This window comes from Girardinichthys multiradiatus, chromosome 10, assembly GCF_021462225.1.
Source record: "Girardinichthys multiradiatus isolate DD_20200921_A chromosome 10, DD_fGirMul_XY1, whole genome shotgun sequence".
In the NCBI taxonomy this organism is placed as follows: domain Eukaryota; kingdom Metazoa; phylum Chordata; class Actinopteri; order Cyprinodontiformes; family Goodeidae; genus Girardinichthys; species Girardinichthys multiradiatus.
The window spans coordinates 9,061,934-9,084,903 of NC_061803.1; the positions used below are offsets into that span (position 1 = coordinate 9,061,934).

The window sequence follows — 22,970 nt, forward strand, 5'->3', positions numbered from 1 at the left end:
ACAACTAGTATTGCTCAGAGGCGTTAATGGTCACATCAGATCTACTTCTCCATCCCCACACACATTGATTTTCCTCGCTCTCGCCAACCATGTGACCACATAGGTATATCTCCTTATGTTAAAACCTTTCTATTGACCTCTTATAAGTTTCCAGCCTTTCACTAACCACTTTCAGCTGTTGATTTTAAAGCTGGCAGATATCGACATGCCTTAGTTATATGCTGTACTTTGAATGTCCTGTCAGGCCTACCCTCCAACGCCATCATGGATCAATGATGGAGGAAAGGAATGCCCACGCTTCCCTTACAGAGATGTGTTTTGCAGCCAAGTATTTGTTTATTACTATTAAACTGCAATCCACTGTCCATAAAAATCCAACTAATTGCAATCCTGACCTGGCAGTTATCATTCTGAGAGATTACAGGCGACATGGCTGGTTCAAAGAACAACAGGTGCGTCTGCTACAGTGTCTCTACCACTGCCACTCACCTCATGATCAACCAGTCCACAACCACAAAGCCTTTCAGTGTCCACATGTGCACTTTTAGAGGAATTAGTGTGGCTGGGTGTGTTAGTGGCTGTGGTTTAGGCGAAACAAACACCAAAAAAGTGTCCAGTCAAAAACAGACAAAGAAGGAGATGGTGGGAAAAAAAGGACCGATTGGAGGATATACTTACGACGATGTGTGCCGGTGACGGGGACCTGGCATCTTTAAGTGCTTGTCTACTCTGAAGACCTCCTGGTTGAACATCTAGAAGGGGCCATTTCATCTGTAGGTACTGAATGGTAGAAAGGACACAGAATGGAAAGAAAGAAAACAAAACATGTTAACAATGCAAAAACAGGGGGCCAAAACCAAAAAGAAGGAACTAAATAGTAGGACATAACAAAGGAGGGAGACATTTCTCGACAAGTGCATGAGGTGTGTAAACTTAAAAATATGGAGACGCAAATAAAACATTAAGGCAGATGGTGGAGCCAATGAGAATGGCCTGAAGCATGCATCTAAGAGTCAAGCAGACAGAGTCCACACAGAAACTGTGTAAACTAAATAATGTACAGTATTTTCTTTCAGATATACAAAGCACATACTTTTAAAGCCAAAAAGTCTAAAACAAAACTATGTTTACTTTTTGGCAGCTGACAGGTGATTTCAAATATCCCTGAGTCACTCCTGTGGAGCCAGAGCTAAATTAGAGCAATGTCTTTAGGTTTCTTATCCACGGCTTTGTGGTGACCTCATGTCATCAGTGTGACGGTTTTTATTGAAACCTATAAAAAGAGGCAATGCGTGGTCTCGAGCCATGCTCCTGTGAGGCCAAACCACCTGACTGCTCCCATAAATGATTGACTTGGCCTTGATCAGGAGTCAGAAAGTCTGCAATCCCCCCTCCCCACCCTGTTTCCCTCAAGACGCCTACACCAAGGTATAAAAACAAGAAAAAAAGAGCAGCAACAAAGGTCATGAGAAACATGTCTGTAGAATTAACTGGATAAAACTATTTGATTAAATCTACATCCACAGTACCTTTAAAATAAATAAAAAGTTTTTTTTTGTTTCATACACACATTATTTTCCATAATAAAGAGATCTATATTGGTTTTCAGCCACTGACTGCCTGGTATTGACTTTGCTACAATATACAAGAGCCAAACTTTGCTTATCAGTGTCACAACAACCTAGCCCGGGGTAAAGAGGTCAAATCAACCATGTAGGAAAAGATACAGAGAAACACTTTACATGGGCAAGAATGTTATATTGATTAGGGACTTTCAACGATTTATTTGAGCCATTTTAAAGCAGCACAAAGAACATGCAAAACAAATTTGAATAAACTGAAAAAAAGAAGTGGGTAGAAAAATGTTGTGGATTTTCTCAGCTCCACAAAGTCTGGAATACATACATAAACATTATCACTGATATCTGGTTAATTAGCAGGGATGTTGCACCTCAACAATATGCTTGTTTTGCCACCAACAAGCTTTTGCCATGATTCTGGCTAAGCAAGAGAGCGCCTGTCCTCCTCTTACATTGTTCTATCCATTTTTTGCAAAGCACAATCACAGATGAGAAAACAGCCCCTAAGCAGGAAGCTACCATCACCATAAGTTTGAAAACCTTACCTTCGACTCCTCTAAACATAGTTCTTGTCACCGAGGCCAAACTGCTCAAAATTGTCTCATTTAACCCATAAAATCTGTCTCCAGGACACATTAAGTGTGTCCACGTCGGAAGCTACAGATTTCAGTCCAGTTTGAAGGCGCAGATTTTTTTCTCGATCCATGGCGAAGTAAAACTTGGTTTATTGTGGATAATAACACTGGTTCCAGCAGTTTCCAGCTGATGGTAGCCTTGCTGACTCTTGGGTTGTTCCTGAAAGCACTAATCCATTCCCTTTGACCTGAGAGTGAATGTTTGACTATTCATTTAGACTTGGACAAAATGGTAACACATTTGAATCATTCGTACTTATGTGCAATCGTATGAACTGATTTGCAATGAGTTGTTTAGAAATGGCTCAAAAATAGTTTTCCAACTTATATGAATCAAAATCTCTTCGAGGAGCTTTACTGAAATCCTTGGACCATCCCATTGTTCCTAGTGTTGGTCAAACCATTGAATGGTGGCAAACAAATTTATTTCATGCTGACACAGACAAACTAACAGTTGTAGTCAATCGTGAGTACTAAGAAGTTAATTAACCTTTGTGGGTTATAAGAAATCCTAGAACCTTCAGCAGTTCTTCTTTAAATAGTTCCTAGAATGCATGTTTAGATTTTATTCTATATTTATCATTTTGACTTTGACTGGATTAAGGAAAATATAGAATTTTAGTTTTTAAAAATTCATTGGAGATGTTGGTGATATAACCACTCTTCTCTGGAAAAACACAATAATCAGATGATTCATAAAAAGGCCAAAATGAATGTGATATTCAAGCCAGAACTGCAGCTTTTTAAATTAAATAGTTTCAAACAAAAAAAAAAGAAAAAGGCTGACTCATTTTTAGGATCTGTAATATGCTGGTAAAAAACATTAGGTTAGGTCTTAACCAACCAAACGAAGAAATGGGACCAATCACTGGTGTCAGGTAATTAATGCAGGAGGGCAGCAGGCCTATGTTGTAACCTCTGTGCCACAGATACTCATTAGACATTTTTAAGACAATGCAACTAAAAAGCTGTGACAAGCGAGCCTGAACTCTGTGCTGCGTCTGTAACACCAGTCAGACACAAACTTTTTGACATGATCAAACAAAAAGTATCCGAAGGGGCCTTTCTTCTCTTTCCATCGTCTAAAAACCCATTTCGTGACTCTCTGAGATGTTGCAATAATGACTTGAGTAGCTTCTGTTACATTCGGCCATAATTATCGTAACCCAGGATCGCATGTTGGCACTAGGCGACAAAAAGTTTAATAAATTGTCGTCCATTCCTCATACGATCAATGAGGTGCAGCGGGAGCGGAGCTTAATTATCTGGAGACATTGGGTTTCTTTGTGTTACCATCTTTGCAAAGGTGGTCACCAGTTTATATGTGTGTGTTCCTTTTGGTTCGTGTGTGTGTCTGTATCAGTGCTGGCTGGAGAGTGAGTGTGTCGCGACCCTTCCTGAGACTGTGTTTAAATCACTGATAATTAGCCAAGAGTTCACTGTGGGGTGCCTGCCAGTGGAAGACGCTGGAGGGAGTTATTGACTGCGTGTCCTCAGTTACAGACCTGGCGCAGAGAAAACTGCCTGCTGCCGGGTCGCTCTCCAGCATCGTTTATGACCCAAAGACGACTTTTACTGCACCAGAACTGTTTATGCTTGTTTGTATGTCTGTATGAGTGGAAAAAGGAAAGCTTGTAAAAGCTCCTGTGGGTTTTTCATGAACCACTCCCCCTTTTACCCACACTAGGCATTAATTGCTATGAGTAGAAGAGAAGGGTGGTTTTGTTACAGAAGAAAACAAAAAAAAAGGAGGAGGAGAGGGACATGGTTGTCATCTATGAGGTAATTCAACCCTGGGGTCCATTGTTTAACAATGGCCCATGCAGGACAAAGAGAAATTGCTAACTCAGCATAGACAAACCTGAAAACTGCCTACTGACTAGAATCAGCCCATTTTAACACTTAGCTGGAACTGATCAGTGATTGGAAACTTGAAACTTTTATTTTTACAATCAGTAAAGGGACCATATCTAAGAACTAACCCATTTTTGCTGGTGTTACTGAGCGAAGAAGTCAATTGAACCTGAAGTCAGATGAAACACAAACAAAATTCTAAATAACTTTTTTTACAGTTTCTACTGTAAAAGAATTTATTAAAAACACTGTTAAAAAACGTTTTTATACAAAAGGTAGATTTTGTTTTAAATATACATTTGCCGTAAAATAAGTATTAAGAGGTCGGAGCTGTACAAAACCTCTCATCGGACCATCTTCGTAATTCACTTGTTGTGACATTTCGTGTACATGTGCTGAGAAATGAAAATCTTGAAACACTGCCGCAGGTGGGAGAAGGGTCAAATAAGAGGACATTCTGAAGGAACGTGAAGGTGACACACCACCCTACACCAACCAAACCTCCCAGAGGGTCGCACCAACAGATAAATGAGACGAATGATAAGTGACTCCACTACAGGCTCACTATTGCAAATGTTCTCACATGCTAGATTTTATAAGCATATCGAGGAAGATGAAGCCTTGGCAAGCACTGAGAGCTTCCAGACCACCCCCTTCATGGCCTCTTGCCTCTCACCCTCTGTGCCTCCCACCCACCCACCGTCTGGCCTGCTAACGGACTCACTGGCTGGGCTCGAGTAAGGCCGCGACCCCTGACCCCCTCCCTCTGCTGCGCCAAACCCCTCCTAGCTTCCCCACTCAGCAACCTAAAAATTCTCCTGCTATAAAAGAGGGGGGCCCCCATGTAACTCAAGAGCCATTCCAAAGTGACAAATTGCTCCGGAGTTCCAGGATAACTCTCTCTCTCTTCTCCTCTCTCACCCAGCCATACACAAACGCTAACCAGCCTACCCCCAAACCGCCGCTCCGCTCCGCCCCCCCCCCCCCCCCCCCCCCCGATTGACAGAGCCCCCCCTAACCAACAAGAGCCAACCATTAGCTGTGCCCTCACAGCACCACTTCTTCCTTCTCCTCTCTCCTTTTCAGACTTGCCTTCCGAAGTTGTTCTCTTCCCCCTTGCCCTGCACCCCCTCCTCGTCTGGCCAGCCCCACAATGACAGCTGAATGACTTAATTGTCTTTTATGAAGTGAAAGACAACGGAGTTCTCTAAATCCTTACACAAGGATGAACTCACGATTCCTGTCCTAGTTCTCCCATGATCGGCGGCATTATCAAATGTGTGGCATTTTCAGTTAAAGACGTATTCAAAAAACAACTCAAACTGCTTGTCTTCTGTTAGGTCCGAACCCACATATATGCACCTTCTAAAGTGGTCTCAAAGGTTTTGCTGAATGACATTTCTGGATGATCAATTCCCTCATAATGATAAATCGACTTATTTCGATGCAGTTTACTTGGCCTTGGAATCCATGTTGGAGCAGGAGCCTTCCTTTCCATGTAAACCACTCACCCATCTAGTTCACTGATATTGGCGTGTCATGAGCCACAGTGTGTTAACTCAGATCCACACTTACTGTCATCACAGTGAAAACAACACAGGGCTCTGGCTCTAGTCACTAGCAGAGGGGGTAGTAAGATAGGGACCCAACCAGGAACATCATCTTCACATATATACATACCAGCTTGCATTCGCTGCACTTTGTTACTTAAGCTGGCATTGAATCAATTCAATTGATTTCTGCGTGGTCTTGTGGTAGATTCCAATTCAGTTGTTGAAGACTACGAGCTCTCCACCAAAAAATCTCCTGTTGTCATAAACATGCTGGCACATTAGAATGGAACGTTTTCCAATTGACCACAGGATGCACGCACATCGCTTGCCAATCATAAAGAGCAGCTGAAACACTGGCCACTAAAAATAAATATGGATAAAAGAATAAGTTTATTGATGCATCAAAGCATATGCCTCTAATGTTTATGTGACTAAAGGAATCACTGTTGGGTAAAGCATTTATGGACTGAAAATGCTAGGCATTTCAATTTTTAGATTAGAACCGATCGAACAAAAATGTTCACACCCAGTGTTCCGATTTCTGAAGAACACACAGGATGCAAGAGTGTTTTAGCCTGTTTGTCTTCCACAACCAGCTTCTTTCCTATCAAGCTCCCATCTGATGTGCTTATCACATGTTGCCTGACGGGCTGGAGCGGTAGCCACTGCATGGCTTGTTCATTTTTGTTTTGGATTAGGAGCAAAGAGGGCTTGAGACCAATCAAACAGACTGGGCTCCTTATGTGCCAATGTGGCTTGCAAACACTGGTCTCCTCTCCAGCGGGCGACCACGAAACGAATGATGAGCAACAGTGGGGCGTTTCTGACATGTGTGCAATGTGAGAATAGAGCTGAGGGAGTCATAGAAAAGGCACATAGCAGCTTTGGTTTAGAGTCAGCATATGGATGCTGGGTGTTGCTCCAGAGAGGCTAGAGGATCTTCCGGCCATCTGTGGCTCCCCCTTCATATCGCTCACACAACGTAACTTTAATGGGAAGTTATACATTCACAGTAACCCCCCTTCATCTCCACCCTAACATACTCTTCACGCACATTTACTTACTTACACCTGAACAACAGAACACACCCGTGTTTGACAAACTCCTTGCCAAATGACCCGGTTGGAGAGCCCCAGAGATTGGATTGACAGCTTGCAGATTAAACTGCTAATATAAAGAGCTTTATTTAAGTCTGGAAATGATCAAGGCTCGTAAGATGAGCCCATTCAAAAGCTCCGTAAGTAAACAGCTAAGAGCTTAAAAGATTAGTTTATCCAGTTTGACTACAATTTTATCCCTTGAAAAATGAGAGCCGAGCATATTGTCTCGATCTGTTGCAGATAATGCCCACGGTCTTTGTTGTCACGCACAGGTGAAACTGAATAAGCAGCAACAGTCTTAAGCAAATAAAGTAAACAGAAGAAGGTGAAAGTAATTGTTTTCAAATGAGACAGGGAGATGCTCAAAAAATCCTTTTCGTTAAAAGTTTTAGTTCCTACGTCTTTGCAGTTTGTCATGTACCAGCCCCAAACTTGAATATGAAGTATCTGATGGGAATTTCAGTGATACATATTTGTGAAGTAGAAGAAAAACTATACATTACTTTCAAAATGTAAAAAAAAAAAAAAAAGTGTGATGTGCATTTGAATGTAGCCCCCTTCACTCCGATATCCCAAAATAAAATCCAAATGCAACCAATTGCTTTCAAAAGGTACACTTAATTAGTACATATAGTCATCCAGGGTGTAATTTATTCTCAGTATAAATCCAACTGTTGTGTGAAGACCTCAGAGGTTCATTAGAGAACATTAGAGAACAAACAACATCATAAGGACCAAGAAACACAGCAGACAGGTCTGGGATGAAGTAAAGAAGTTTAACGCAGGGTTAGGATATAAAATATTATCCCAAACTTTGAAAATATCATGGAGCACTGTTCAATACTGACAAGCAAGTAAAGCATTAATCATAGAAGTAGCCAATGGGGTCACTGTAACTGGAGGAGCTGCAAAGATCCACAGCACAGGCAGGAGAATCGGTCAACAGGACAACTATTAGTCATGCAACTTACAAATCTGCCCTTTATGGAAGAGTGGCAAGTTTGCTGAATAATGAAAGAGAGTCTTAAGAAGTCTGATGTATCTAAAATTATGCTAATTGGCCCACATGCAAAACACTGTATGAGGAGGTAAATTGACATCCTGATCAGACCAACTTCACCATGAAACATGGTAGTGCCAGCATCATTATGTGGCTATGTAGAAACAGGGAAAGCTCAGAGTTAATGGGAAGATCTTTGGCGCTAAACACACAGCAACCCTGGGAGAAAATCTGTAAGAAAATGTAAAATGCATGAAACTGTGGTAGAGGTTCACCTTCCAGCAGGACAGTGACCCTAAACATACTGCCTGAGCTACAATGGAATGGCTTGGATCAGAGCAAATGTACAGGTCCTTCTCAAAATATTAGCATATTGTGATAAAGTTCATTATTTTCCATAATGTCATGATGAAAATTTAACATTCATATATTTTAGATTCATTACACACTAACTGAAATATTTCAGGTCTTTTATTGTCTTAATACGGATGATTTTGGCATACAGCTCATGAAAACCCAAAATTCCTATCTCACAAAATTAGCATATTTCATTCGACCAATAAAAGAAAAGTGTTTTTAATACAAAAAACGTCAACCTTCAAATAATCATGTACAGTTATGCACTCAATACTTGGTCGGGAATCCTTTGGCAGAAATGACTGCTTCAATGCGGCGTGGCATGGAGGCAATCAGCCTGTGGCACTGCTGAGGTCTTATGGAGGCCCAGGATGCTTCGATAGCGGCCTTTAGCTCATCCAGAGTGTTGGGTCTTGAATCTCTCAACGTTCTCTTCATAATATCCCACAGATTCTCTATGGGGTTCAGGTCAGGAGAGTTGGCAGGCCAATTGAGCACAGTGATACCATGGTCAGTAAACCATTTACCAGTGGTTTTGGCACTGTGAGCAGGTGCCAGGTCGTGCTGAAAAATGAAATCTTCATCTCCATAAAGCTTTTCAGCAGATGGAAGCATGAAGTGCTCCAAAATCTCCTGATAGCTAGCTGCATTGACCCTGCCCTTGATAAAACACAGTGGACCAACACCAGCAGCTGACACGGCACCCCAGACCATCACTGACTGTGGGTACTTGACACTGGACTTCTGGCATTTTGGCATTTCCTTCTCCCCAGTCTTCCTCCAGACTCTGGCACCTGATTTCCGAATGACATGCAGAATTTGCTTTCATCCGAAAAAAGTACTTTGGACCACTGAGCAACAGTCCAATGCTGCTTCTCTGTAGCCCAGGTCTGGGGAATGCGGCACCTGTAGCCCATTTCCTGCACACGCCTGTGCACGGTGGCTCTGGATGTTTCTACTCCAGACTCAGTCCACTGCTTCCGCAGGTCCCCCAAGGTCTGGAATCGGCCCTTCTCCACAATCTTCCTCAGGGTCCGGTCACCTCTTCTCGTTGTGCAGCGTTTTCTGCCACACTTTTTCCTTCCCACAGACTTCCCACTGAGGTGCCTTGATACAGCACTCTGGGAACAGCCTATTCGTACAGAAATTTCTTTCTGTGTCTTACCCTCTTGCTTGAGGGTGTCAATAGTGGCCTTCTGGACAGCAGTCAGGTCGGCAGTCTTACCCATGATTGGGGTTTTAAGTGATGAACCAGGCTGGGAGTTTTAAAGGCCCCAGGAATCTTTTGCAGGTGTTTAGAGTTAACTTGTTGATTCAGATGATTAGGTTCATAGCTCGTTTAGAGACCCTTTTAATGATATGCTAATTTTGTGAGATAGGAATTTTGGGTTTTCATGAGCTGTATGCCAAAATCATCCGTATTAAGACAATAAAAGACCTGAAATATTTCAGTTAGTGTGCAATGAATCTAAAATATATGAATGTTAAATTTTCATCATGACATTATGGAAAATAATTAACTTTATCACAATATGCTAATATTTTGAGAAGGACCAGTATATGCCATAGTGGCCCAGTCAAAGTCCATACACATTTAAGTTTACAAATGCTCTCCATCCTATCTGACTGAGCTTTAACTATGCTGCAAAGAAGAATAGGCAAAAGGTTTAGTAAAGACAAACCCATAAGAACTTGCACCCCACCCTGCATAATTTTACATCCACTTCATAATTCTACACAATTTTGTATTTATTTATTACATAAAATCCCTTTAAATACATCACAGTTTGTGTTTGTAACATGACAAAAGTTCAAGGGGTATGGATGCACAGTTGAATCTCATACAGTCTTTGTCTGTAGTGAAGTGAATAAAAGCAGTGTAAGAATTCCTTGATAAAACTAAAAGAAAGTTAACCAACACTAGAGGGCCCATCACAGCTCCTTTGGTTCTACTAATGCACATTTTATGAGTAAATATTAAAAGGGAAAAAAACGCCCCACCTGCTCTGATAGCCAGAGGCATTTTGCAACCAGGAAAATAAAAGTGAAATGTGGGAAGGCCTGGGGTTTGCTTGCCCCGGGGCGGGAAGGGGGTCCGCTGGGCCCGTATTTACTCAAAAGCCAGAACCGCTTGGGGGTTCCACCGGCTCTGGCAGCGCTGGGGCCGCCGACCTGAACTGATACCTCACCTCCAACCTCCTTTGCTGGCAATCTCCATCTCCACCCCAAACTCCCCATCTCTTCTTTTATATCGAACAGAAAAAAAACTGAACCTGATACTTTCATACAAGCCTGTCTTTCAACGGGGTGGGGGGGCGCACGCACATGTGACCTTTCCTTTCCAGTCCACCAGACTGAGAGTTTGCTTGCCCTATAAAGTGAGGCTGTAGACACAGACTTGTGAAACAGCTATTGTTGTAAAATATCTCAGAGCGTTGTGCAGCCTTTGAGGAAAAAACAAAAGAAGCACTTCATTTTTAGCTGATAGCTAAATATGCTGATATGTTTCTGTGTTGTCCTTTAGACACGTTTCCATGGACACTTGACTTTTATCAAGCCTGTTCTGGTAGTTAGTTTCGCTCTCTTGAACACCAGTTCATGTGATAAGCAAGGCTCCACTCTGACACTGTTTACTTAGCAGGTGTGGGCAAATGTACTGTTCAAACACCAGCTGATTGACCGAGAAGTTTCAATGGATTGCACAACAAATCTTTAATAAAAATGAATCTTGCTCTTTTTTGATTTGATATTAGATGGATTTACATGTAAAGCTTCAAAAGGAAATGAAAGGCCAGTTTTCCTGCATACACCAACTTCCCAACAGGTTCAGAAAGAAAACAGCATTCTATATCTGACTTTTGCACTGCTCTCTCTTTACCACTGTCCGAAGTCATTAAGAGTCCCTCTTGGCTGCTCTATAAATAGTGGTACAGGCAGCGGGGTTGGGGGGAGAATTGATAAAGGCCAGCTGGAGTTGGTTGGTATTCCATCCGTCTTGTTAATCAACAATTAGTCTGACACCTTTAGCATCAGAATCTGCAGCAGAATCCTTTTCTTTCAGGTGTTTCTCTTGCTTCCCAGAACTTCACTCGCTGCTCAGTCCTGAGTGCCTCAAATACTGACATAACATTGGCTTTGTGATGCTTTCAATGGCTTCCATAATGATCAGGACAACAATTGGCACCACACACTGCTTTATTCAGTTGTCATAAAACGGTTAAGGTGGTTATAAAAGAGAAGTAACGGAATAAACGAGCCCATATCAAACCTATTTTACATTGTTTTTAATCTAATTTGGAAGTATCTTTGCTAAACCAATTGTCATATTACAGAGTACTTCTGCACATTGATACCCATATGTTAGAAAAACCTACATTTCTCACCACATCTCTTTGACTACACTGGCCTAACTTTTAAATATATCACAGATACTGAAAATAGGTAACTGAGATTTCTTCAGCCAGTAAACACATCCTCACCAAAGTGGGATGTTGTCAGCTCTGCCTCAGAGCGCTTATGTACGCTTGAATTCCTGATTGGAAAAATATTGGATTTTGGCATATCCGACCGCCAAGGGCCGATCAAGCTGAGAATTGTTTGATTTTTGTCACCGGCCAATGTTCTATTGCATCTCTGCTATTATTGTCACAAAAGGTCCTTTGGGCTGCAAAACATGGCCGACTACAACATTCCAAACGTGACCAACTAATAAAAGCCCTTTACACTGCAACGTACACTGAGACTAATACTGAGGTCAACAAGAGTGTCTCCAGCCCAAGGTGTGTCAGAGAACCCTGAGGAAAGGTGATTGAAAAGAAAAAAGGTTGGGAAACCCATACGTTTACCACACACTTACCTCTGTTTGCAAGAAAAGGGCTTAGAGGTGTGAAGAGGAGAACTAAATAGACTGAATAGCAGCTGAGCTGTGATGAAGGAGAAGGAGTAAAGCCGACTGCAGCGCCCACATTCTGCCAGAGAGAGCTGCATCTGGTATTATGCTAGAGGAGAGCTGAACGCTGCCCTTGATGTTGGGTGTCTGGTTTTGTTCCGCGAGAGTTCACTATGAATTAGTTAAACGGCAGACTGGATATAAGGAAGCTACGAAACATGCCTCAGAGGGAGAGAATGTGTACACACACAGTGGTAGGCTTAACAAAGACTTCCGATATTCTGAGAGCGCTGCGCTCTATCACACAATTCCACCTACGCAAATTTATCAATCAGAAAACTCCACGTTGAAGGCATCACACGCATATACCTGCAGACAATTAATATGACGAGAAGAATCATACAAAACAGCTGCTTTTTTTTAGCCTTGTTCACGTGTGCATGTCCGCCTTAAAGCAGTTGAGCCTACATATTCATAAGGCCCACTCCCTCAGCAAACCTACAACCCAAGATTTTAATGATTTCAACCCAACAAAACCAACCTAAACCCAACAACTGGGACAATTTATCTTCAAGCTATCTGTTTTCTATTGAATTAGCTGGTTAGTGTATTTACAATGATGCTGCAAAAAGATCCTACAGAAGCAATTACATGCTCACTCACACAGTGGGGTAGCGCTGCTTTGCCACAGCAGCCTAATGAATAAATAAGTAATAAGGACTTGGTTATTGGAGCTCATTAAAATGGCTGATGCTTCCAAGACGAAAAAAAGACCTGAAGAGGGTCAGGTGAGGGTGGTGGTGCAACCAGGGCAAGGTCACCCTCACCACCACCTAAACCCACCCAACCCATAGATGACCCGACCATGGAGCCCCCACTCTCACCTCCAAGCCAACTCAGTCAGTGTTTTGCACTCCCTGATACATCTTCATGAATCTGCACACACGAAAAGCTGCAACCACATGCCCGGACACACACATACACACACCTCTCATAGTTAATTACCACTTAGCTCAATCACGTGGTGATCCGGCCATAAGAGCCCCCCTCCTCCCTACTGCCTCAACACAAACAGCAGCACACATGCCAATTATTGATGAATCTTTAATATGCCGTTTTGCAATGTCTACATCTCATTTTCTTCCACTGAGCAGACGATTACACATCTAGGAAAAGCATTGGCATCTTACATATTATGTTAAAATATTGAGTGGGAACAGAATATATGCAAGATCATTGCATGGCTGAAATAAAGTGCCCTGCATCATTTGGTGAAGACAGCTGACTTCTTTTTTTAATTTCAGAACAGGGCTCCCTACTTTCTCGCATCTCCCGGCTAGGTCTATATGAAAGAACCCCCGGACAAAAATCCCATGCCGCGATAACATGTCAATAATGAGCCGAGGCCATCTATTGATCAGCTTAATTTTGCATCTATTAGCTGGGGAACGGCTTGCTCCGGGGGCGAGGGAAGCCGGGCGCTAACACGCACCGACAGGCTGGATGGAGATCATTACAACTGATGTTCACACACACACGCTGTGATTGACATGGAGATAAGGCAGGAGAGAGACCGGGCTCGCACGCCTCCCCGCACACTAAGCTAATGATACGCCGAATGTGTGCTCGGCGTGCGTGTCTGCCTATCTGGGGGGGGGGGGGGGGGGGACGAGAATAAACCCAGGCCACACGCCTTTGCTAATTGGCACAGTCAGACGGCGACGATCATGAAGGATCATTTAATGGCGTACCTCAGCTTTCTAGATCACCTCATCAAGTCGGTGTCATTTAAATACAGTTGATAACATCCTCAGAAAAACATGGCTTTGACCTGAATTCCTCAGCGTCGACTCACACTTTCTTCATTTGGAGTCTTGCAAAAGGAAGTCGGCTGAGTTGTTTATTATCAAAATCGTTTGTTTTTCTTCATTGCAAGCTTTATGTGTCAAAACAGCAATCAGAGCAACTGAAAAAAGGCACAGAAATAACCCCTGCTCCTCTGTGACGGTATCCACCCTGTAACGTTTACACATAAAATAGAGATTAAGGGTCAGATTATATGGTCTTTGTCAAAATTCAATTGGATTTAGAGTGATTTGGAACAGATATATAGGAACTACGCCAGGGTAGTAATTTATTAACTTTCAAATGCTAATTTCTCTTTAGTGCATATATGCGTAGCACCTTCCACACTTAACATTGCCTGGAGTAAAGATGTGTTAAAAAGCCTTAAAATAAAAGTATTTTTTATAGAAGTTACACAATCTAACCCATTTTTTTGAAAAATGCAACTTTGAATTTGAATACATTTATCTGGTAGGGAAATAAAATCCCATATCTGACAACTGTTAAAAAAGAAAAAAAGAATAAAGATGCAACTATTTTTGGCCCTATTAACAATTTCTAAGATATAAATGTAGCTCAACTACTTTTTAATACTTTCCAGTTTTAGGATGATCAAAGAGTCTAGAAATTTTTAATTAGTAATCCATTCCTTCCTGTTCCTGTGTAGAATAAATATGACCACATACAGGCCTATTTTTCCTAGACACTCTTCAAGATGGAAAAGACAGGAGAACATGCCATTTAAGACAGTGAAAGGTATGTTGATCTTCACAAGTCAGGAAATGAATACAGGCAAAGGGCTACTTGCCAAAACATGCTCACATTTAGCCAGATCAATGATTAAAAAGGTTAAAATAACAGGAACTGTGACAAACAAGGCTGGAATCAAGCTTATCCTGCCTTGACAAACAGCGAGGAGGATGGTAAGGGAGGCGTTTGAGAACTGCAGCGAAGAGTGGCATCCTAGAGACACCAAGTCTCCATAATGACAACCAATTTTAGGGCTTTTGCACTAGAGCTGCACAATTTTCAGCCTGAGCGGCCCTGTCCAGTTGATCAGTCACTCAGAAACTCTAACAGGTTAACAGCTAACAGGTTGCACTACCAACAACATACTATGGGGTGAACGGCAGGTACAGCAGGAAGAAGACTCAAGGTTAGCTATTTTTGATATTGGTGAGGTGTTGAAAATCAGAGGAAGCACATAAGGTGTAAGAATCTGTATTAAAGGAAACTATTTTTTGGAGAGACATGTTGACTGTTCATTCTGGCTGCAATAAAAGAGACCAAGACCTCGACGGATGCTGGACAGTTGCTCCTTCCCATCAACGTTTTTATTGTAAAATATAAGTAAAACCCTGTTTTACAGCAACTGCTCTTTTACACATTGTCTGAGGTTGCATCTCCTCCTAAAACAAAAAAATAATGGATGCTGTTTAAAAGAAAAATCAGTGTCAGCAGGTCAGAAATTGACCATAAATCTCTGCTCGGTGCATTTCTAAGATGTACACATCCTTATTGGGGTGCCAGTACCTGTGGCAGACGCTGTATGCCTCTCTCTAAAAGCCCACCGTTTAGTTAATCTGGAGTAAGAATGGCTGAATCCTTTCTCCTCAGGTTATTCAACTGAATTAACCTGAGGAAAAACTAAAGTCAATTCTATAGAACCTGAAAAAGAACTTATTATGTTATCAGGATAACAACTGGGCTCCAGACAAGTCCGCTTTCATCAATGATTTTTCCGCAGATTGACTCCAAGTGTTACCCCCATGCGTGATTTTGGGCAGGTCTCTCAAGGACTCTTATACTACCTCGCAAAAAAAAAAAGGTTTTCATTCTTAGAAATGTCTTTGTTTAATACTGACTGCATAAAATTTATAGAATGTTACTGGATATCGAACAGAACAAAGGTTAGGGATAGATATCCAGCTATCAGGCATGCATTCCACACAGCCCCAAAACTCCTGGTTAAATGCACCTTCCAGCAAGGAAAACATAGAGAAAAGCCACGACCTTTCCACTTTGCTGCAGCAGGCGGCCAGCTTCAGCATGGATGCAACAAGCTGCAACGTTGATTGCTGCGTGACAGCCACACAAAAAGGGCACATTTTAGCTAAAAAAAAAAAGACACATCTGGGTATTTTTGTGTACACCATGAGTCCACCTGAATTTTCTTGCAGATGGGATCTTGTTTTATGTCGAATAGCTACGGAAGCGAGGTCAGAGGAACAAAAAAAAAAAACAAAAAAAAACCCTCGGCTACAAACTGTGTGTTTTTGTCAGCTGAGGGATGCAGCGAAGGGATCGAGGGAGCAATGGGTGGAGGGAGGTGAGGTGTGGGGGGAGGAGAAGAGAGGAGAAAAAAAAAAGCCCTCAGCCAAGCCATCAAGTTGAACATTGAACTTCACAGTAGTAGCTGCCTTTCTATGCCTCTCCTTTTGATGTTACCTCCAAAGCAAAGGATCAAAGGCTTGGAGTGTGGCGTGGGGAAGTCCCAAGCTCTTAGCCTGCCAGCCTGTTATATATGCAAAAGTCTACGCCAAAAGAGAGCGAGTCGGGCAAAGAGGAAGAGACGGAGAACACGACGCGTAGGAAGCCTGCGTGGAATGTGGCTAACGCCGCGATTTGGGTCTAATGAATGACATGATGATGACGCAATCGAGCGGCTAGTTAGAGTATGACATAGAGGGGAATAAAGTGCATACACGAGTTTTATAGGGAACAGGGTGGAGGAGTCAGGACTGTTTGTTGCACCTCACAACATACATACCCACCCACCCGTTCCTCTCTACACCCAACCCCCGGCTGCCCTCGAACATCAAGAGGGTGAGAGAGCGAGTCGTCTTGACATGAAGGTACTGTAAGGTGCGCCGTTAAAGCGACGACTACAGTAAACACAGAGTGCACATGAAACCCCGGTTGTGTCTCACTGGAGCGGAGACGCGCGCACTGTGGGCTCAGCTGGGCCAAAGAGCAGAGCAGAGGTGTGCTGAAACTGACAAACCTCCACGAGACAAACACACTCCACACACACAAAAACACACCCTTTCCCCAAGGCTGTGGGATTAAGAGGTCCAGCTGGCTGACAGCAAGCCCTTCCTTCCCACGTACCACGTCGATCTCACACCCCCTCTGTCTCTCTCTCGTACACATATACCCCCAGCCTTTCTCTCACTAGATCCCCTCCCATACCCCGCTCAACCAGCAACATGGCAGCAGGACACACCAGAACATGCAACTTTTTAACCAAACTTCGCCTCAAGCCCAAAGGAGAATTTTCATTCAGTAGTTTCAGTGTGTTGTAATCAAAGATCTACAGTGCAACCTTTTTTTCAATTAGCTTTATGGCTGGACTTTGACTAGGCCCCTCTAATAAATGAAAATGATTTGCTCAAAACATTCTACTGTAGCTCTTGACTACGGTTAGTGTGTTTGTCCAGCTAGAAGGTGATTCTGTGCCCCGGTCTTAAGTCTTTTGAAGCCTACAAGTTTTCGTCCACCTATCATCTTACCTGGACACCCTAGTCTTGGTAGGTCTACAGTATGATGGAAGAGTGAGACATTCAAAGCTTGCAACATTGTTTTACAACCTAGTCCTGCTTTAACCATCTCCAGAATAACTACTAAGTCTTTATTAAAATCTATTGGTTGCAATGGATTTTAATTAGGGGTATCACAGTAAAGGGGAAAAAAACATTGAAGTTAGAGGTTGCAGCATGACAAAATGTGGAAAAGTTCAAGGTGTACGCATACTTTTGCAAGGTATGAGATGTTTGCATTAGGTAACACAGGGAAAAAAGAGACGACCAAAAGAGAAGTGAACACCAAACAGCTTTACTGCATAAACTCAATCTATTTAAGCCAACATTTACAGCGGGAGGTGGGGGACTGAAAATCTGAAAAACCAAATGCTGCTGGCAGGTGAAAGCCAAAGCTGCTCAGTTGATTTAGGGACTCCCAGGGAGCCTCACATTTAGTGTGTAGAATTTCCAAACTAAAAATATCAGAACATCTCATATTAATTCTCACCAGTTGAGGCATCTCACCCCCAATGGTTGTGTCCACTTACACTGACAGGGAAATCCAAGATTAATAGATCTACAAATGAAAAACTCTTCACCTTCCACAACACTTTAAGAGCCAGAGTAAACAACAGGCTTTATTTTCTTTAAAGAAAAGGTAAGTTGGGAACCAGCAGGATTATTCTTTGACTGATTTCACCCAGAAGATCCAGAAATTGGATTTTTGGCTAATGAGAACAGAAAAGCCACAAGAAATACCACTGACAGGGGCGGATTGCTACCACAGATAGGGTTAGGAATAGTATAGGCGGTAAGAAAAAGAAATAAAAACAGACAAGGCAGCAGCATAAGGACAGAATAAGAATTAGGGAGTGAGAAATGTAGAAAGCAGAGCGCAAGAGACAGAAGAAGGGGGAAAAAAAATTCACAATGATGACACGTAAGTGCAAAGAGCGATTAAGGATTTACTTTCAAAAGGACTCCCATTGATCTTTTTTGATAGACCCGCAATAAATCAAACCGGATTGACTCGCATGAGAACCAAGCCTAATCCTTTAGTCAGATCCAGGAGAACTCCAACCAAACCAGCTGTTAATTTAGGCTTTACAAGATAAAGCAGGAGAAATCCAACCTGATGTACCCTAGGGCAGAGGCTTACATCATCTCTGTAAAGCAATCAACTTATTGCCAGTTTGGAGAGGTAATCAGAGCACATATTGAGAGGGAGAAAGGGGGAGAGGAGAGGCATGGCTGGCCGGAGGGAACTGGAAAAAGAAAAGGGAGGCAAGACCTGGCTGACAGGGCTAAAAAAACAGATGCACATTGATATATGGAAGAAAAAGGACTATTTTTCTGGATACTGAGCAGATATGCAGAGATTGGAATACCTGCAAACAAAATGTTTACACAGTTGAACTCTATTCATCGACTTGGTTTGAAAATTAAACAGAAACTTGCAAACAGTAGCTTTCCTAGCTGGGAGTGGAAGACAGACTCAGTCCCTCTTCCCGTCCTAAACGTCAACCTGTAATTTCCCTGGAGAACAGCCCAAACCTTGTCAACATCCTCAGTGGCCAGTGCCACCCTAGCTGGGTCCTACCAGCCGAACTCTGGCGGCACCAATGCAAACCATAATCAAATTGCTTATTTTTGTCTGGTGGGGGGAAAAAAAGACAATTTTATTTTTCCTGAGCTGTAAGCCAAAGTATTGCAAGAAACCATTTATGCTTCACTGAGTAAATCATGCTGATGTCTGTCTTTCTGGTGCAGTGGGTTTTTTTGTTTTTATATGGGTGCAGCTCATTGCCCAGGGCGGCACACCCAAGAGGCAGCTGACCCCCCAATTATTAATTAGAGGCTCTAGGTGTGATTTAACTACAGGAACCTTTTCAAGGAAACTAGGTAGTTTTCTGGAGCTGTTTTTTACCCACCTCCATTTCCACTGCATTTACTGAACTAAAAACTATTTCCCTGGCTAGAAACCTACCCTAGAAACACCCTGTTAGGAAGGTAGCACTTACCAGGAACCTTTGAATGAGCTTTTGTGGAGAGACAGTGCAAAACATTGTGAATTGGTTGATTTTTTTCTGTTATATTCTGTTATAACAGTTTAAATCATTGATATCTGCTTACAGGCAGCTGTCTCTCTTGAAAGAAGGGGTAAATCCAACAATCTAAGTAATATCTCAGTGTTTTAAATAGTTCATATTCTGAGGGAAAAAAAAACAACAACAGCAAGTCCACTGGACCATTTTAAGTCAGGAAAAGATGTGATGCATATATGGGAGATTGTTATATCAGGGTGCAGAGTGGGGGGTTCACTGAGATTTCCATTCATGCAACAACCGCCACAGTTCAGTTGCCAACAATTTTTCATCTTTTTTTTATGTGCATGTGTGTGGACTTAACATTACCGGTGTACTAGAGAGGTTTTACTTCCTCTTCCCAGTTTGGTGTGTGAAACTACATTAGGTTGCGTAGAGGATGAATCACACAAACCGCAAAAACATCCACCGAGTTCAACAGACACTGACTCAAATACTCATTATCTCCCCCATCTTCCCCCTCTCTTTAATGTCCTGTGTACTATGCAAAACAACCAGATCGAGTCCAAAATCCAATCACGTCAGCCTCACGTGAGAGCTGAGGAGAAGCAGGCCCTGGAGTGTCTGGACTCTGTCCAAGGGAAACCAAACCTCAGGAGCTCAGTAAACCACACATAAAATCAGCAGTCTCTATACAGCCTACCATGATCCTGGCAGCACACAGAAACACAAAAAAACCCACTCATTGACCCAAGTCTATACTCTCCCGGTTACACTGCTTGCACACAGGGATCATGCCGACCTAAGCAGAGAGACTGGAGTTGCAGAATTGAGCGACGCTTGGCGACCTGGGCTTTGACGTGGGCTTGTTGGTGTGTGTGTGTATGTATGAACACACGCAAGAGACAACCATGCTGCCACTTAAGCTCCGCTCACATCAGCCTGTGCTATCTTTAGCAGCTGGGCTAAACTTTTAAAACTGCACAACAGCTCTCACCCTACCTCCAACTCAGCCAGAGTCCCCCTCACTGTAAGTAAGACAGCCGGGCTCTTTGGCAGCGGCTGCCCACCGGCCACAAGGTCACACGATTAATTACACAGAAAGTGGTAATCTCACCAGGCAGATGGCAAGCAGGCCACAGCTCAATTAAGCCCAATTGAATCAGTACTTGCGTTATTTACCAAAATGTGGCACAGTGAAGAACACTGCAAAAACAGGATTTGGGATACATCAGGGAGGGGGGTGGGAGGGCTGAGACAGAGAGGCAGATGTACTTCTTGCTAAGCAACTGTGACTCGGATCAAAAAGCGTGAAGACTACAAGCATGACTCTGTTAGCTTTTGGGAAAAATTGGAAGTTTAATGCAGCAGTGCTGAGTGCCAGAAAAAACAGATCTTTTCTTTTCTGAAAACCAGAACTGGTATAGAACATCGGCCCATGTGGAAACAGCCGGCTCCCGGCAGCTCCGCTGAGGAAACCGCATGACAAGGGCAATTTAAAATGTTAGGATAGTGTCTGTTTCTTAAAACGGTCAGGAAAAAAAAAGAGAGAGAGAAAGAAAGGCAGAGTTCTGGTTTCCAGAGTTTTCTTTTCTTCTGAGGGGCGACTGGTTTGACATTGGGAAAGAAACCCTGTGGGCTCGCCTCTTTTCCTGAAAAGTCATAAAAAGCAAGTGCGAGCAGTCTCATCTCTACATCAACGCCAGTTCCCTGTAGATGCCTCCTCTTTGCTCACCGTTTCTTCGCTCATCCTGCCAACGGTAAACAATTAGGTGTTTGAGTTTCCCAGTGTTCAGGACCACAGCATCCCAATCTCTTCTCAAGCAGCTCCAGTGATTCAGCTGGCTCACAGAAAGAGATTAGATTCACCCTGAAGTTCGGGTCTGACGTGCAGTCTGTCGGTCTGTTTATGATTTAACACGACCACAGAGCTAAATGACAGCAAAATGAGAGTGCTGACTCAACTCGTAAATGTCAAGTGTGAAAGATCTCTGATGGCGAGAGGACCACCTCTACTTTGAACTCAATCGACCATTGTTAGAGAAAACCCAGAGCAGCAAATTAACGTGCACGGCCCAAAAATCAGTTTTGCAAGCCATGCACAAGAAAATATTCTCTGCTTATAATTAGCTTTGCAAAATGCGGCGGGATGGGAGCGAAAGGTTTGGGAGTTCAGTTCCATCAGGAACAAAGACACAGATTTGGTAAATGCCTTGACCCCAAATGGAACGTCCTGACACAATACCTGGGATCGTTTCAGGATATGCTCACTAGATAATGTACAGCAAGAAAAAAAACATCTTAAGCTCACTGAGGCAAAAGGGCACAAACATGTCATGTTAAACAAGTTTGAAGCCCTCTACTAACTGGAAACAGTTGAGAGAAACATTTTTCTCAATTGTAAAATGATATCTGGGATCATTGAGAGCAGCTCCAAGATTCCCCCCCCCCGTCTGAGTCAGAGTGAGGAATTCCAAGGGCTAATAGATGGTAGACAGCAGTTGTTCTCCCATGGGGTGAAAGAGGGGCGGCGGCAAGCATTTGGGAAGAAACTCCTGGGCAAATCTGGAGAATATGATGCCTAGACCTGTAAATATGCAGCTCAGGGTTTTTGAAGGTTTCACGTTTATCACAAACGCAAATATATAAAAGTGGGGAAAAGGCATGTGAATTTCCATTAAAAAGGACTTGCAGGTTCCCAACTACATGATCACTAAACAGAGAGGAAGAGGAAAGGTTCCCTGCTTGATTTTCCAGTTGTGGTGCTGATCAGGATGGAAGAGAAACATCTTGCAGAAGGACTACTTTAAATATTCTCACTGCTCCATGCATTTCTTTCCTGGTGCAATAAAACATCAACTCATCAATCTACTGAGAAGACCACAAAAAGCAGAGTCAGTTCTGTGGGTGCAGGTTTTGATTACAGAGACAGATTTATGAATGTGTTTCTGCAGAATTCCCTCTGATCAAGCATTCTTGTTGATGCCTTTTTCCAGTGGCCTACACATGACCGTGGACATTGCAGTGTTCCCCCAGCTGCTGTGTGGCAGGCATGGGTGGCACCTGTCTTTAAAAAGCCTCAGTATTCACGCCGACTCCGGTTTCTTGAGGACGACTGCCTCACAGTCAGGTGACACATGCTAACGTACTCTTTTCCTGACACGGATTGCGATCCGACCAACTAAACACAGAGGCACTCGAGCACGATGGCAGCCACTTAAACAGCTTTGGCTCTGCAGCGAGGGAGGTCATATTCTCCCACTTCTCTCTCTCTTTCCCTCTGTCTGATAGAGAAACCCTGCCCACGATTCAGGCTGTGGCTTGAAGCTGTAACCAAACCTTCCCTCAACGCCTCTCACCCGCCCAGCTACGCTCTAACCACTGTTTTTGCATACCACTCAGCTTGTGTAACCATTCAATGGGTTTTGCACCACCAAGACAATGGCTGTTTAACAGACCAGGCAGACTAAAGCGATCTAATGTCAGTGTACTGCAATCATTAACAGATACAAGAATTACTAGTAAAAATCACTCAAAGCATTGGGAACAAGTTCAGAGCGTTCTGTGTCAGTTTATTTACTACTCACTAAA

At 42.9% G+C, this 22,970-nt stretch overlaps 1 protein-coding gene across 30 annotated transcripts in view; it reads right to left on the reverse strand.

Annotated features, from left to right (window-relative positions):
* Positions 1-22,970, reverse strand: part of tcf7l2 (transcription factor 7 like 2) — a 104,135-nt gene that overhangs the window by 68,685 nt on the left and 12,480 nt on the right. For 26 of the 30 annotated variants that reach the window (XM_047376388.1, XM_047376389.1, XM_047376384.1 and 23 more), the window contains exon 4: positions 679-780. The exons of the other annotated variants lie outside the window; for them this stretch is intronic. In XM_047376388.1, the coding sequence (XP_047232344.1) occupies positions 679-780 (102 nt within the window). The remainder of the gene's footprint in view (positions 1-678; positions 781-22,970) is intronic. 30 annotated transcript variants of the gene reach the window in all.